The 17,651-nt window shown below is 45.2% G+C and overlaps 1 protein-coding gene across 1 annotated transcript; it reads left to right on the plus strand.

Moving 5' to 3' along the window:
- Positions 1-187: 187 nt before the first annotated feature.
- Positions 188-16,969, plus strand: gas8 (growth arrest-specific 8). Its single transcript, XM_057348617.1, has 5 exons — positions 188-297; positions 648-740; positions 16,229-16,426; positions 16,536-16,742; positions 16,832-16,969. Exons 1-5 carry the CDS (start codon positions 295-297, stop codon positions 16,967-16,969), a joined length of 639 nt encoding a protein of 212 aa, XP_057204600.1. The 5' UTR covers positions 188-294.
- The last annotated feature ends 682 nt before the right edge of the window (positions 16,970-17,651 follow it).

Here is a 17,651-nt window from a genome sequence, read left to right on the forward strand (position 1 = left end):
GTTGGGAAACGTCATTGTGCTTTATCTTCAGAAAAACACGCAGCGCCCTAGTTCACGTATTTTCAGGACATTTTGCCCTGACCAATGTGGCGAACTTACTGCCGTATCGCAGCATTGGGCCAAAGCGATCAATGCGGTAGGGCACGCCCCACATACTGTCACATCCTCGCGCAAATGCAGCCCAACTATCGCGAGGTGTTACGTTGCTAAGAGACTGTTTTTGTTGGGGTAGCATCATTTGAAGCTACAAGCCTTCTGATGTTTGCACGTAAGCTGTAAATATAATCACGAACAATGGTAAGTAAGTTCTGTGTCAGAAAAATTGCATAATGTGGTAATATGTTGTTGTTAAAATGTCTGTTCATTTCCTGGCAGCAATGATTGACTCTACTTGTTGTTCCGGCAAGAGCACGCTTCATTTATTGCTGTTTAAACTTTTCTGTAACTAAAAGACGTTAATGTATTTCTGCATCAAACAAAATACAAGTAAAAAACTCAGGGTTAAGCTCAGGCGTTATTCCGTATAGGCTATGTTGACTTAAATGGAAGACAGGCTATTTTACTTATAAAGAACAATCTATTGTTTTAACGGACAATGACCCCCACAAATGTTTACATTTACTACAACTATGTGTTCTATATTGCAGCCACCAAAAAGAAAAGCATCCACCAAGTCATCAAAGGGAAAAACCCCTACAGTAGTGGATGGTGTGTCGACAGAGGAGATGTCCAAAGAGCAGGTCTGGTGTTATTTAATTGACAATACTGCAGCACCACCACTTAAAGTTATATATCTAATGTTATAGTATATCCACCTTTTTCTTCATGGAGGGCGCCATTAACGCAAGTGACTTCCTGTTGGATGCTCTGCACTTCCGTTTAGTATTTGTTATTAGTTAGAGAACGTTACTGATAATGGTTAATCGTTAAGTTTATGGAAGATTTTTTGCAGTTAAAGGCTGTCACAACAGCCACAGAAAGCTCAGAAAACTTCACGAACATAAGTGTTACCACGTGACACAATAAGAGCGGAATGTAAATAACATTTAAAGACAGCTCTGTCATAGCTCTGACTACTGCATTCTGCACCTCTCAAAAACATCACAACACTTCTTTATTTACTGTATAGAGAATGTTAAGCTACGTCACGCCATGTTGAATGTTGCGCCATCTTGGGAGGATCGCTGCTATTGCGTTCAATGCAGTGATTTGTTTTTCTTGTTTGATTAGGTAATATAACTTTGTTTGGTCGGTCTTGCTGTGTTTAAAAACTGCAATAGCATTAGTCGTTCAGGAAAAGCCCCTGGTTCTTTCACTATCGATTTCTCCATATCGTGCCTTGGAATTATAAGGTTCAATTATAATAAGGTTCAATTATAAGGTTCAATCGGTCTGAGTAGTTTTGAGATATTGAGCTTTAAGGTTTTTGCATTTCATGTGATATGAGGGATATGAGGAACAAATATCTTAAAAGGCATAGACCCTTAATGTATTACAAATGTACAGTATCAACATTTTCTGAAATTTGTAAATGGGTTTTTTTGAACACAGAGAGAACCTTCTGATTCTGAAAAATCACTTTCGGTTTAGAATTATAAGGCTCTATCTGCAAAACATTCATTAAAGCAATACATTTTCAAGCAACACAAACAATATACTTTTGTTAAAACATGAAATTAGTGTATAATAATGTGTAAAAAAGGTACATTTACATGGTTTTATGACACTTATTTCATATTTTAGGATGCTTTTTTCTTGTTCAAGTTAAGCATAAAAGGCTGTGCTAATTGTTGTATTGATGTTTTATCCACAGAAGGTGGGACAGATCAAATTACTTTTTAAAGATGAGTATGGCTGAGAAGAATTGATGTTGTAATCAAGACTCTTGATGTTGTTGACTATTTGGCATTTACTGCATTATGAGAGTCTATTTAAACACAGGTATTAGGAAGCTAGCGCTGCTGGCTAGTGCCGTGTCTATAAATATGAAAAAAATAATCTCCTCAACAAAACCTAAAACAAAACAAAAAATACTATAGTTTTAGCTGCTCTCGTTGACAAGAGTATCAATAAAACAGTCAACCTTGAGGTTTCTTTTAAACATTGTTTTGTTTCCTCATATTCCCGGATTAGACTAAAAGGGATACAGCGACCTCCACTGGGCATGCGCACTTCAATACTGCATAATGTTTGTCACGCTGAAAACAGTTGATTAATATTTTTTTAATACTGTAAGGTTAGGTTTAGGATTGGGTAGGTGTAGGCGTTAGCTAATGTAATTTATTGTAATTATATGGCGAGATTTAGCACCACTTCCGGCAGTAGCTGTTTCCCTTCTAGCAACAAGATATTCCCCTGTCACTGTGGAGTCCGGTCACATGACAAAGAAAGCTGATCCTGATTGGTCCTCTTTTGTGCATTCAAAGTGCTGATTGGCTCTTGCAGATAGAACCTTATAGCACCAAATTATAATTAGATCTTGTAGATAGAACCTTTTTGTTTTCTTAAAGGTGCAGTGAACTGGCCGTTTTTATTGTTTTATACTATTGTCTGATGTCTACTTATGGCATTCGCGTGGTTTTTTCATTCGAAAACATCAAAATCAATAAGTAATAGGCTATTTTCTACCCTGGTTTTGAGGCTTGCTGGAGAAACGCTCGGTTTTTAAGGGCGGGCCGCGTAGAAGACTTGGAAGTAAATGCCCACTGCTATGATTGGATAGCAGCTTGCGTAGTTGACTTAGTTGGAGCCTTCTGTGAATTTGGTTAGACACGTAACGTTACATAATGTGATTTTACTCAAATTTACAGACTTATTTCCCGGGTGTGATGGCAAGGCTTTGCGTATAGTTTGTATAGCCTATAGTTGTATGGTGTTTAGTGATATATGACCGTACATGTCAGCATTTAAGACCCGCGAACCGGACAGAAGATCACCGGGATCGCGGGTCTCAAATGTTATAGTTTTCATGATAAATAAACAAACGGTAGACTCCCGGCTAAAACAACAGTGTTGGCAGATATGGATATGACCCAGCACCAGAAATAATATCACAACACTTCAAAACAGCCTCCATTATTCGCAAACGGTGGATAAAACCTTGAAAAATGATATATGAGCCCGCCAAATCACAGAGATGCCGATTACAATTATCCCCAGGTAATACTATAAGGGCATATTAAGCGATCTCTAACAAAGCAATAGTAGAAATGTTTTACTCACATAAGATTGCTGCGCTATTCCTATCGGATCCAATATTGACAGCACAGCACTGCTTTTTCATTTTAGTCTCCGCAAATCCAGCGTCGACCTCTGCCTTGTTCAAGGAATCTGCATTGAAATGAAGCGAACAGACGCTCAATGTCTTCCCCACATGAGCTGGAACGTCTTTAAAAATGAACTTCAACCACGCATTCCTACTGTCGGATTCCGAAGGAAGGTTATGCAGCGACCGTGTTCTTCCACAACCAGGCACTGCAAAATATTTTGAGATCTTTAACGGCATGATGCTTACACTTGCTCTATCTGGTTCCGTGCAGCTTGTGTTCAGTACTGTCATGCTCGCGCGAACCAGTGGGCAGGGCTCGAGAAGTAGGCGTTGATATTCTTCTGTGGATGCGGTGTTCAACCTATTTATAGGTGCATTCCAGTACCTGCCGTTCGCTGAGCCTCGTGTCAATAACAATTGTTATTTCAGTAACAAAGGCGTTTTCAGTTCTGACACTTATAGGATGTTCGCTTGAATACGATTCCCTCTTATATAACAAAAGCTCAGGTTAAAATTGTGGTCCTAGTTCACTGCACCTTTAAAAAAAGTCCCAAAATGCACACATTTAGAAAAACAAACATGGCATAATGTAAATAGGTTGTCACAGAATAAGAATTTGTGAATAACAAAATTTTGACCAAAATGTCAAATAGAACCTTATAATTCTAAGGCGACGGTATATCAAACAAAACAAGTAACGGTACATATCAAAACAATAATAGCAGTGGAGTATGGTCCTCCCAAGATGGCGGTGCCACTGCAACATGCAACATAGGGGGTGACGTAAGCTTCACATTCTCTATTGTTACATACTATTGCATTGTACATCACCATTAAAACATGAAGCATATATCCAGGGCTAAGCGACTTTATTATAATAACAAATTAAGTTTATTAATGGTTTAATATTAAAGTTGTGCTGAATTCAGAAATTCATATTCACATTGGATGATGCAGCTAGCCCAACACACATATTTAAAAGTATTTTATATATGTTTAACCCTGTTAGCAGTGTAGCTCTATAAATAAAGTCACATTTAACAACACAGCAGCAGCTGTATTGCTACATGACACAGCAGAACCAGCCACATTGAAGCATCTAGCTCTCTCCAGTACTGCGTTATTATATAAAAGAACCCACACAATGTGATCAGGTTTATTTATAGCTGGTCTGGTAAAAAAATCTGAATTATGACTCCCCTGTTTCGTAACAGGGATCCTATTCCTTTTATTGGGCAACTCTCCCGGAAAAGCACGGCAAGGCGAAAGAAAGAGCCCGCCCACGCGGCAACTGATGAGCGAGACCCGCTTGCCATCAAGATTGTCTGTTTGTTCACGGCATTTCAGTGATGATGTTATATAAATCATGGATTTAACGCTGGATTTGGAGATCGTTTGAAACTGATAGATGGCGCTGTCTCAGTGCTAAAAGATGCCGTACATGGACTGCACGCGGTAAGTGAAACTAAGTCATATGTCTGTGTTTTGTTGGCAATTGGCGCGTACGTGCATAATTGTGTGCTCATGCTGTTGTGTGCTCGTGCTGTAGTTCCGTCCCACTGCCATCCTCCAGCAGCTCGTGTTTTTCCGGAAATAATCGTACAGCTGTATCTATCTTTTATAAATGTGATCAAACTAAGCACTCTTCGAAGATATGACATATGCAATACTGTCACGGTCTGGTCGGGACATCATCTGGCACGGGGATGGTTTTGTATTTGTCGAGCACGTGGCTGTCACCGAGCTTTCGGCTGGCCTCGTGCTTGTGTCTGCGTGCGTCATTCGCCCCACCCTCGTGTTTTCCGTATGACTTCTCCTGCACAACAAGAGGACTTCTCGTGGGAGGACTCACCAGCTACTCCTCCAGGCACAGCCTTTCCCCTTTCTGTCTACGCGGACTCCGAGTCGAGTGAGGTCACCAGGCGCTACCGCCCTACTCTCAGCACCGGCAGCCTATCCTCGACTCTCCGTGCTGACTTCTGGCTCCTCTGGAGGGAAACACTTGCGACCTGTTTTTGTTACATTTCTCCCTGTCTTCGTCAGTGTTAAATAAAGACTCTGTTTTCCCCCCACACTTGGGTCTCCCGTGGTTCTGTCATGACACAATACTACTGTATAGGCCCAGCGGGACAGGATCCTATGCGGGTCGCGCTGCAACAACAGGGCGTCCTGCTGGGACAGCAGGCAACCCGTCTGTCCGCCACCACCCAGGGAGTAGACGTCTTGCAGGCACAGGTGGCCACTTTGCAGCATCAGCTCGCCGAACTCATTCAAGGCGCTGGCCAGGCGGGGAACCCCCATCAATCCCCACGTCACGGAGTCACTCACGAGCCTGAACTGCACTCCAACAGTCCCCCACTGTATGATGGGGATCCCAACTCCTGTCGGGCGTTTCAGTCACAGTGTTCCTTGGTTTTCGCTCTCCAACCACACAGGTATGCCACCGAGGAGACTCGGATTGCCTACATCTTAACCCTTCTCACAGGACGGGCCCTTCAGTGGGGTATCGCTGTCTGGGAGGCTCAGGATCTTTGTTGCCGATCTTTTCGGGAGTTTCGCGTGGAGATGACCAGCCTCTTCGACAGTGATTTACCATCCCGCAGTGCTTCTTTCCCACCATTTCTCAATGTTAACGCGCTAGACGGACGGTTTCAACATTCACGTGTTTAAGTCTGTTCACGCTGACAGCAGCGCTTTGAGAGTGCGCAGCGTGCTGCTGAACAGCAGCGGACTGTACCACAAGTAGATTATAGCAATTGCAAGTTCACATTACGTTAATACATTCACAGGCAAACCTCTTCAAAAAACGGATCATCTGACTCTTACATATGTGCAATGTTAGCATAAAACATGATGTGTTTATGTAGTTTTAACTGTTTCTCTGAAGGCTATGAGGGTTCAGTCAGTAGAGGAAGGAGGATTGACAGTGTGATATGATCACCACCTCAGCTAACTCGAGCACTATGCAAAAAGAATATAAATAAAACAATCACAGCTCTTTGCTAAAAGCTGCACCTGTTAAGAAAACAAAGCATCATTTTTGTGGATTTTGTGTTTTTCTCTATATATTTCATCATTGAGGATTTCTTTGAAAATGTCTAAAAATCTTGTCTCGTTCTCCTGAACTCAGTCTCGTGTCGTGGTATAAGTGTCTCGTCACACACCTACTCATTGACATTATGCGCTTTAAAATGACACTGAAGTATTAGAACGTCAGTTTAAGAGCTTTCAAGCTAAATTGGCTAAAACTAATGAGATCAAGCGGCGAAACAGAAGTCTTAAAGATCGGGTAACACACGCAGTTTCTGCCAATCTCATATAAATCTTGAGTACCTATACAGTAGTATTGCATACGTCGTATCTTTGGAGAGTATTTAGTTTGATCAAATTTATAAAAGAGAGATACAGCTGTACGATTATTTCCGGAAAAAGACGAGCTGCTGGAGGCAGGCAGGGGGGACGGACATTATGCACGTACGCACCGATTGCCAAAAAAACACAGCCATATGACTTAGTTTGACTCACCGCATGCAGTTCATGTCTGGCATCTTTCAGCACTGGGACTGCACCATCTATCAGTTTCAAATGATCTCCAAATCCAGCGCAAGAGTAACGAGCTGCAGCTGCAGGCCCACAGCGCAACCAATCTTGACGTAGCGCAGCCAATCTTCATAAGCGGGTCTTCCTTTCGTTCGTCGGTTGGCGCGTGGGTGGGCTATTTCTTTTGCCTTGCCGTGCTTTTCCGGGAGAATTGCCCAATAAAAGGAGTAGGATCCCTGTTACGAAACTTTCTGAAACAAGTTGAAGTGCTGGGGGAGTGCATCAAGCACAGAAATACTATGACATTAGGGCTGGGAGGAATGACAGAATATTCCGTTACCGCAGAATAAAATGGCGTGGTTAACTCGGCGCTCTGCAAATTAGGCGCCATTCTGAAAAAAACGAATGAATTAATCCACCCGTAACAAATGAACGTATCAAACATTCTTTTGACCTTCTTTCAGTCTGTTTAGTGATACGCTCCAGTCCGGCACTTCTCTCACCCGCAGTGCTCGTGCAGGGATCTGCGCCAGCATTTAAAAAAGCTCATTCTCAACACGTATTTCAGAAATCAGGTTGTTTTGAAAAGCTGTTAATAGCTTTATAAAGTTTAACTTCAGGCGAGCCAAGGTGAAACTTGCGTTGAAATGCGCGATGATGCTCGCGAGCGTTTGAGCGCTTTGATGTGACGCGCCTCTACCTCCAGTTTTGGGAGATGCGTGAGGAGTCACCAGAGACTCGCAGTGCAAAAACAAGCCCGAGAATAAACAAACCTAAAGACAGAGAGTCTCAACACACTAAAATTGCTCATCTAATAGAGAGTGAAGAGCGATAAAGACCTACAGTACAGACCCCATGAACACCAGTTACCAGTCATATACTGTACTCTCATTGTTTGTGCATATTCATACTTTACTGCTATATATGTTGTCTATCTTCCTACTGTATACATATGATATAGCCAGAAGATAAATATGAATAAATAATACATCTGATTATCAGAACTTAATTTGATATCTTTAGTACATTTTCATAACTTGCCTACATTTTAACTATGGTGAGCATTTAAATGAACTGTAATAAATAAATTAGTTAAATCAATCTAAAAAAAAGAGGTATAACATATAGAATTATAATGGGAGTTCCCTTTCTGTCGGTCTCTGAATATTGTGTCGAGCCGACAGATGGGGTTCGTCCTTGAGAACCAATCGCTTCCGACTACTTAGAAAAGGCCAATGAAATTGGCGAATGAAATTTGCATGCCCGACTCCGCCCCCGGATATCCGGGTATAAAAGGGAGACGGCGTGCCTCATTCATTCACCTTTTTGTTCTTCAGAGCCTTCGCTCATGAATTGCAGACCTTCGCTACTACTTAGCAACACAGACTGCCGGTTCTACGATGTGGTGCAGCGGACTGTCCCTTCCTGCGGCGACTTCCCCTGGGCGTCTCGGCGGTTCCAGAGGTGTTTGAGAGATCTAAAAGAGCAAATTTCTCCAGCGTGGCATGTCCCACTGTTCTCGTGTGTGCGGTACCCTCATCGAGGAGGGGGACGGTCACGATGTCTGCCTCAAGTGTTTGGGTCTCCAGCACGCCGAGGCAGCCTTTGTTGACTCGTCTTGCCCGCACTGCGGGCGGATGGTCATTCAGATGTTGCGGTCACGGGTGGCTGTCTTCTCTCGAGAACCAGCCACCACCTCGCATGCTTCCCGGGCTGTGACGAGAATGGCTAAGGCCATACTGTCCGCCAAGGCGAGCGGCGAGGGTGATATGGGGGCCACTGCGAGCGTAAATCGGTCAGCCAAGCGCTCGCGGACCGCTCGCACCCCGTCTCGCTCGCCTGACCGTTCCCTAGCAGACGATACCATACCGTCTGCATCCTCATTCACGCATTCGTAAACGGTGCATGAAGAAGATGAGATGCCTATCGCAGCATCGGAGAGCATCCGATCCCGACGATTCCTTGCAGCTCCCCCCCACGGGGGGTCGAGCTCAGGAAGAAGCAGATTTCGAGATGTCGGCCATGCTTTCCTGGGCCGCCGTGAGCATTGGGTTAGAGTGCACTCTGGTGCCTCTCCCCCAGTGCTCACGGCTGGACTCCAAGCCGCGCCCAACCCCGGTTCCGTTCTTCCCGGAGGTGCATGAGGAACTGACGAAAATGTGGAACGCCCCTTTTTGGGTTTGACGCTCGTACGCGTCAAACCAGTTCCGTCTCTCTTTCTTCCCTCGATGGTGGGGCAGCTATAGGCTACATCGACGTGCCCCAGGTGGAACGTGCAGTCGCGGTGCACCTGTGCCCGCAGGCGGCGTCAACCTGGAGAGGTCGACCAAAACTCCCGTCCAAAGCGTGTAGGACTTCGGCATCACTGGTGTCGAAGGCCTACACTGCTGCGGGACAAGCTGCCTCCTCTCTCCACGCCATGGCCATCCTGCAGGTCCACCAGGCCAAGGCGTTGAAAGAGATCCACGAGGGTAAGACCGACCCAGGGTTAACGCAGGAACTCTGCAGCGCCACCGACCTTGTCGTGGCAAGAAGTTGATCAGCCAATGTTGAAAGAATTCACGAAGACCAGAGAGCCAGGTTTCAAGAGGTTTCAATCTTTATCTGTTCGATCAAGCAAAGTGAGACATACAGAGTTCATCTGTAGATGCCTAACAATTACACTTCTGAATCCATCTTTTATACACTGTTTTCAAGTCGTTATCACAGTTTAAACCAATCATATTTACCTGACATCACCTTCTACCAATCAGGTTTTACATGACATCACTTATTTTTGTTAGTCCATCCTCTTTTGACATTTCACAGTTAAATATCAAGCTTATTACATCAACTTTTAACTGTGGCGAAACCTTTTAAAGGATTAAAAAAGATATACACATACATCCATCTTTAAAATGTAGATGTATGTCATTTTGTCAATTGCTACTATATGAAAGACACATACATCCATTTTTATTATGCGAATGTATGTCATATTGACATTTACTACCCCTAGCTTAATGTACTTTAAAATGGATCTCGTGTTTTCGTTTACAACTAATGTCTCCAAGAATGCGTGCTGTGTGTTTTCTCAAAGTGTATGCGTGCGAATGATGTCTTATGGTGCTGTTTGATGTTCAACCTAGCCTGTAACCGTTGACCCATGAGATCATGGTCTTTTTGTTATGAGACTCATAGCCTTTTCTGTGTTAGAGAAGTGTGTGATACCTTTATCTAGTTTAAATGCATTGTTTCATATAAAAACTCAATCAATAATAGAAAAACTTAATACTGTAATAGAAAAACCACCATAACCTCTCCCTACGGGCGACCAAGGTGACCGCGCGGGCCCTGGGTCAAGCGAGGTCCACTCTTGTGGTCCAGGAGAATCTCTGGCTTAACCTTGAGCAGATGAGCGACGCCGAGAAAGTCTGCTTTCTCGACGCGCCCATTGCGCAGGGTGGGCTGTTTGGTGACACTGTCGAGGACTTCGCTCAGCAGTTCTCGGCAGTAAAGAAGCAGACGGAGGCGATCAGCCACATCCTGCCCTGCCGTGACTCGGCCGCCCACAGGCCTTCGAGATCCCGTGAAGCATCTGCTCCCCAGCAGCCTCCTCCAACAGAGGAGACCACCACCCCGTCAGCAACCTTCGAGGAAAAAGCGACCCTGACGGGAAGACCCCAGGGAGGTTGACACCATCGGGCCCGACCCCAGCCATGTCATTGCTGGTCGGTCGATCCGGGATGGTTCCTGCCCCGTCCCAACATCAGCTAGGCTGATGTTGGAGGCCTAGCCGGGGGCCTAGCTCCCACTTCCTCACAAAAAGACTTTCCAATCTCCCTGGGTGTTTCTCACAGCCGCTCTCACCCTCTGTCTGATAGTGTTCGGCAACTCGACATTGCTTCTTGGCGAGGCGCAACATCGAATGTACATTGCAGCCCTCAGCACTCTCAAATCGACGGTGCGTGGAGCTGCATCGCCAGGCAGGCAAACCAGCAGAGCTAGTCTCCTCCCCAGGGGGTCGATGAAGCAGATTGTACCCATAGTCCTCCTGTCGCAGTCCCTGGGAGCTTGGCTCGAGCTTCCCATACCGTCATGGTGGCTGCGGGAAACGATCCGTCCCGGCTATGCGATCCAATTCGCCAGAAACCCACCCAAGTTTCGGGGCATCCTCTCAACCTCAGTCAGAAGTCAGGATGCTCCCGTACTACGGGCCAAGGTACCGTGCTACTCGCACTGAAGAGGCAGCAGCCTCTCGTGCAGGGCAAGCACGTGCTGGTCCGGTTGGACAGCACTACTGCAGTAGCGTATATCAACCGCCAGGGTGGCGTGCGCTCACGGCAGTTAACACGACTCGCCCGACACCTCCTCCTGTGGAGTCAGCAGGTGACCCGCTCCCTGCGTGCCACGTATATCCCAGGCGACCTGAACCAGACAGCCGATGCGCTCTCTCATCAGTCGACGCCTCGCAGAGAGTGGCGACTCCACCCCCGAGCAGTCCAGCTCATTTGAATGCAGTTCGGGCAGGCTCAGGTAGAACTGTTCGCCTCCCTGGAAACCACCCATTGCCCGCTTTGGTACTCCTTCTCCGAAGCTCCCCTCGGCACGGATGACAAGCGGAAGTACACCTTCCCCCCAGTGAGCCTCATTGCACAGACTCTGTGCAAGGTCAGGGAACAGGAGCATCAAGTGTTACTCGTTGCGCCACACTGGCCCAACCGGACTTGGTTCTCGGAGCTAATGCTCTTGACGACAGCTCCTCCCTGGCCGATTCCCCTGACGAAGGACCTGATTTCCCTGGGGAAGGGCACGTTATGGCATCCCAGGCCAGACCTCTGGAACCTCCATGTCTGGCCCCTGGACGGGACGAGGAGATCCTGAGTGGCCTACCCCCGGCGGTGGTAGAGACCATATCTCAGGCAAGGGCACCAGCCACTAGACGACTATACGCCTACAAGTGGCGCCTCTTCTCGTCCTGGTGCTCTTCTCGAAGAGAAGACCCACGGAGTTGTGCGATCAGGACCGTGCTGTCCTTTCTACAAGAGAGACTCGAGACTAACCTCTCCCCATCCACACTGAAAGTGTATGTAGCCGCCATTGCCACAACTCAGTTGCTGGAAAGTTTCTAGGACAGCACGACCTGGTCATCAGGTTCCTAAGGGGCGCGAGAAGGCGGAATCTGCCTCGTCCGCGCTCCATACCCTCTTGGGACCTTGATGTGGCCCTGGCGGGCCTCATCAGGCCCCCCTTCGAGCCCCTAGGAGATGCCACTCTTTCTCATCTCATGATGAAGACGGTTCTCCTGATGGGGCTCGCCTCTATCAAGAGGGTAGGGGACCTGCAAGCATTCTCTGTGTCCCCTGACTGCCTGGAATTCGGACCCAGGGATTCTCACGTTATCCTGAGACCTCGGCCCGGCGCTCCTCACCGGGGAGCAAGACCCAACCCAATCCGTGTTGTGTCCAGTACGTGCACTGCGCCTCTACTTAGACCGCACGCAGAGCTTCAGGAGCTCGGATCAGCTCTTTGTCTGTTTCAGAGGTCAGCAGAAGGGGAGAACTGTCTCCAAGCAGAGGTTGGCGCACTGGATTGTGGACGATGTCACGACGGCCTACCAGTCCCAAAACCGCCCGTGCCCACTCGCAGCGAGATCTCACTCCACCCGGGGTATAGCCTCCTCGTGGGCACTGGCACGCGGCGCCTCTCTCACAGACATATGCAGAGCTGCCTGTTGGGCTACACCCAACACCTTCGCGAGGTTCTACAACCTCCGCATAGAACTGGTGTCAGCCCGCGTCCTGCATGGCAACATGTAGGACCGGCAACCGGTAGGGTGTACACCTATGATGGTACTTTCACCCTTTCTCAAGTGGGTCAGCGTACTAATTCAGCCTCCCTTCTTTCCCCACTGGGTGAAGAACAGGCACTCCATCCATCACTAAGCAAGCACCTCCTGCGGGCGGGCTGGGCAGATCAGCCCTGCCCCTTAGGCCGGGTACCACCTGAGTTATTCACAACATAGCTCTAACCGGACCTAGTGCTGCCAGACGTTGTAACCCCCCAGCAGGGCGGTTCTGTCTGATGTATCCTCATGTTGGTTCCCACCTTGGTAACCCATGACCTTCCCTAGGTGGACCTCCACCTCACAGTTAACTCTTTCAGTCCGCACATTCTTCCCATGAGCTCTCCCCTAACGGTGAGACCATGTTGGTATCTCCACTAAACTCCTCCCTATGGTAGGAAGTGGTCTCTGTAGCGCATCCCCCGCTTGAGGAAGTAGCGCTTACCCAGTGGCTTTACGGTACCTAAACTATGTCATATGCTGTCAATGTCAGATGCAGAGAAGTTAATTCATGCATTCATGACATCAAGACTAGACTACTGTAATGCACTGTTAGGTGGTTGCCCTGCAGGCTTATTACAAAAACTCCAATTGGTCCAAAACGCGGAAGCTCGAGTTCTTACACGTACAAAAAAGTATGAACATATTAGCCCGGTTCTGTCAACCTTGCACTGGTTACCTATAAAGCATTGCGTTAACTTTAAAATCTTGCTTATTACCTATAAAGCCCTACATGGTTTAGCTCCTCAGTACTTGAATGAACTCCTTTTGTATTACAGTCCTTCACGTGCATTACGCTCTCAGGCGTCCTGTCAGTTGGTAATACCTAGAATTTCAAAATCAAGTGCAGGTGGTAGATCCTTTTCCTATCTAGCGCCTAAACTTTGGAATAGTCTTCCCTGCACTGTCCGGGAGGCAGACACACTCTGTCAGTTTAAATCTAGACTAAAGACGCATCTTTTTAATCTTGCATACACTACTCTTCCATAATATAAATCTTCAGAGGGTTTAGGCTGCATTAGTTAGATCAACCGGAACCAAAAACACAACTGATGTACTTGTTGCATCAAAGAGTACAGAACAGTACTCTACTCTCAGCCAGTCTTGTCTCATTGTTCCAAGGTTACCACAGCGAGCAGGATGCAGTTCATGGCCTGACCTGATGGTAGAGCGGAGAATGGGAAGTGGGGACCTGACAAGAGCTGAGATGATAGAGCTGGATAAAGAAGGACGCGGTCTCTTGACATGTCTTCACCACAAAATTTCAAATGCTATTAGATTATTAATGATAATCTTAAACTATAATTTATTTTATTATTAAGTTTATTTATTTTATTTAGCCTTGTTGTGCAAGCTCTCTGGAGCTTGTGCAGAGGCAGCAGCTTTTGCCAGAGGGGAACTGGAATCCCCTGGTTGGGCCTGGGTTCTCCTGAGGTTTTTTTTCTCGATTAGAGTTTTGGGTTCCTCGCCACCGTTTGCATACTGTTTTTGCACTATCTGCCTGGCCGGGGGGGCTGCTTTAGAATTTTAAAGTTTTACTTAATTAATATTGCATATAGGAATTTATAGTCTGTTATATTTGACCTGTGCTTCTCTCTCCTTTATCCTAAATGTGTGCTCTCACTGAGCGTGTGTGTGTGTGTGTGTGTGCGTACTTGTCTGTGTACGTACGTGTGTGTGTGTTTTGTGTGTGTGCGTGCGCATCCGTGTGTGTGTGTGTGTCTCTATGTCTATGTGTGTTAGTACGTGTGCATATTGTGTGTGTGGAGTGTTTTGTATGTGGGTATGTCTGTCTTCTGTGTTTTCAACCTTTTCTTGTTTTTGCATTTACAACTTTAATTATTTTGCTTATAGTCAATATGTCTCATGTACAGCTGCTTTGTAACAATGAAAATTGTAAAAGCGCTATATAAATAAAGTTGAGTTGAGTTGAGAGTACCTGTGAGGCCGAAGGCAGGGGCCTTTCCACCTTTCTAAAAAGCTCTGGGACCCCCTACCTACCCACTGGTAGGTTACAATTTCGCGGTAGCGCTCACGGCTGACACGCCCAGGCCAGTCACCGTCGCTTCGCTAGAGATTGTGACAGGGCACGGTATTGTGGCGTTTTCCATAGGAACCCCATCTGTCGGCTCGACACAACGTCGAGAGACCGACAGAAAGGGAACGTCTTAGTTTCGGATGTAACCTCGGTTCCCTGATGGAGGGAACGAGACGTTGTGTCCTTCTTGCCACAACACGTGCTGCCCACTGCAGGAGTCGTGAGAGGTCTCAGGCTTCTCAGAGCTAAGGTGGATGAATGAGGCACGCCGTCTCCCTTTTATACCCGGATATCCGGGGGGGAGTCCGGCATGCAAATTTCATTCGCCAATTTCATTGGCCTTTTCTAAGTAGTCGGAAGCGATTGGTTCTCAAGGACGAACCCCATCTGTCGGCTCGACACAACGTCTCGTTCCCTCCATCAGGGAACTGAGGTTACATCCATAACTAAGACGATTGTTTCATGAAATATATCGCTACCGTGAAATAAAATTACTCATGAAATAGATTTTTGGCCATTCCGCCCACCTCTATATGATATACATCCAACTCGTTTTTTAAAGTTGACCATGTTACGCATGAGAAGCAAGCATGTTTTAAGAGTACATAACATGAGATCATGAAAATCACATTTCATGCAGTGTGTAATATTGGCGTGTTTGAAAGTAAGCAGTCTGCCAAGTTTTAAATCCGAAGGTTAATGAATAACAAAGTTATTGGCTTTGGAAAAAGGGAGTCGACTCTGAATCACGCAAACGAGTCGTCTCTAGTCCAATTCGCGAACCGCGGCGGATTTACGTCACTACATATAGTCCCCACCTACATTTTGCTAGGACTGCCCGCAAAAACTCTTCTCCCCGAAACACTGTAGCTCGTGAGCCTCATTCGGGGTAGACGAATCAAAGCAGACTAGACCATCTGACCAATCACGTCAGACTAGGCTAGCAGAAAGGAGGGGATTAGACAGATGAATCACGGAACGCATCATTTGAGAGTCAGTCAAGAAGTAAGGTAAGAATAACTGCCTATTATTATGAAATAATAGTGTTTTTACACCTTCTATGTACATAAACTTGTTGTTGGACACTCCATAAACCAAAGTAGGACCTTAAAAATCCCTAGTTATGTACTCTTTAACAGTGTAAAAAAGTCAAATGCATGAAATAGCATGTTGCCCGATCTTTAAGCATCATCCTTACGTGCACAAGCAAGGCATAATGGGTACTTTCGCGCACTGTGGAAAAGGTGGATAAGAAAAATGTTATAAAATGTAGGGGTGAGCGTGGCACAACCTAACATCAGTTTAAATTTAACATGGACCTTTTGCATAGTAACACGGGGTCGAGCGAGGGTCTACATTTATAAAAATATGATTTCAACTCAAGTTTTTTTGACCCAGAGCCAAAATGTTTCAGGTTGTGCCCCGCTATTCCCTACTCTGAAAATTTTAATTGTATACACTATCATTTACAATCAAACACAGTTGACCTGTGCTAACCGGCATCATTCCTTGTTTTCTTCATTTCATCTCTCCATCGTTAACATCATAAAATATTTAGTTGGAGGAGCACATTGTCCGTCTGCGAGAGGAGCTCGACAGAGAACGAGAGGAGCGCAACTATTTTCAACTGGAGAGAGACAAAATCCACACATTTTGGGAAATCACCAAAAGACATTTGGAAGAGAAGAAGTGTGAGCTGAGGAACAGAGATCGTGAGATGGAGGAGGCTGAAGAGCGTCACCAAGTAGAAATTAAGGTCTCGTGATGTCAGCTGTTTAATTTCCCTTCAAGAACATGAGTTTAGGACTCGCTGTCTGAACCTAATGGTGTGTGATATGTTTGTGACGTGTGTTGTTGTTATTTAGGTATATAAGCAGAAAGTGAAGCACCTCCTCTATGAACAGCAGAACAGCCTGTCAGAGCTGAAAGCTGAAGGTGTTGTCAGCACTAAACTGTTGCAGAAGGAGCATGCTGACCTCGAGACACAACTGCACAAGGATCTGCACAGTTTAAAAGTGGAACTGAAGGAGCAGGAGCTGTCCAGTGAAAATGTGCTCAAAAGCCTTCAACTGGTATGCAAATATTTGGAATTCACTTTACTATACAGTACAATAATAGTAATATCAGTACTTCTGATTTACATCTATTGCTCTTCCAACAGAAACATGATGAAGAAACGACTGATCTGAGAAATGATTTTGCCAGACAAGTACGAGGTAAGATCTTTTATTTTTCAAATATTCTAGACAAGGTACTTTTTTCTGTAAACAGCAATTATTTAGAAAGAGCTGACTACTGAAAACCCCAATCAGTCGAACAGAAGGATTTTAGACAGCTATGGTGTTAGTTAAATGAACAATTAAAGGTCCAGTATGTCATTTTTTTGGAGGATCTATTGACAGAAATGAAATATAATATAAATAACTATGTCGTCAGAGGTGTATGAAGACCTTACATAATGAAGCATTATGTTTTTATTACCTTAAAATTAGCTATTTTTATCTACATATCACACCATGGAACCTGGACCTTTAAAAATTGTATCTAGAAAAGAAAAACAAACTTTGATGTTGGCTTGGGTTAGGTAAAAATAGCTAAACACTTGGTGGTGGTACAGGCCTTTAAGTATACTTCAATATAAGTGAAATTTTGTCTACTCACCCTCATGTCATTACAAACCTCTATGACTTTGTGTTTTGAAAAAGAAAGATTCATATGGATAGTTGACAAATAAACTGCACATGTGTCCCAGCGTGACGTAGCAAAAATGAACAATGAAGATAAATCTCTTTTATGCTATTTATAAATATTAATAATATAACATAATATTTTAAAGGACCAGTGTGTAATTTTTTATAGGATCTATTGACAGAAATACAATATAATATACATATCACAATGTCTTCAGAGGTGTATAAAGACCTTACATAATGAAGCAATATGTCTTTATTGCCTTAGAATCAGCTATTTCTATATACTGT

Source organism: Triplophysa rosa, linkage group LG12 (assembly GCF_024868665.1).
Source record: "Triplophysa rosa linkage group LG12, Trosa_1v2, whole genome shotgun sequence".
Classification (NCBI taxonomy): domain Eukaryota; kingdom Metazoa; phylum Chordata; class Actinopteri; order Cypriniformes; family Nemacheilidae; genus Triplophysa; species Triplophysa rosa.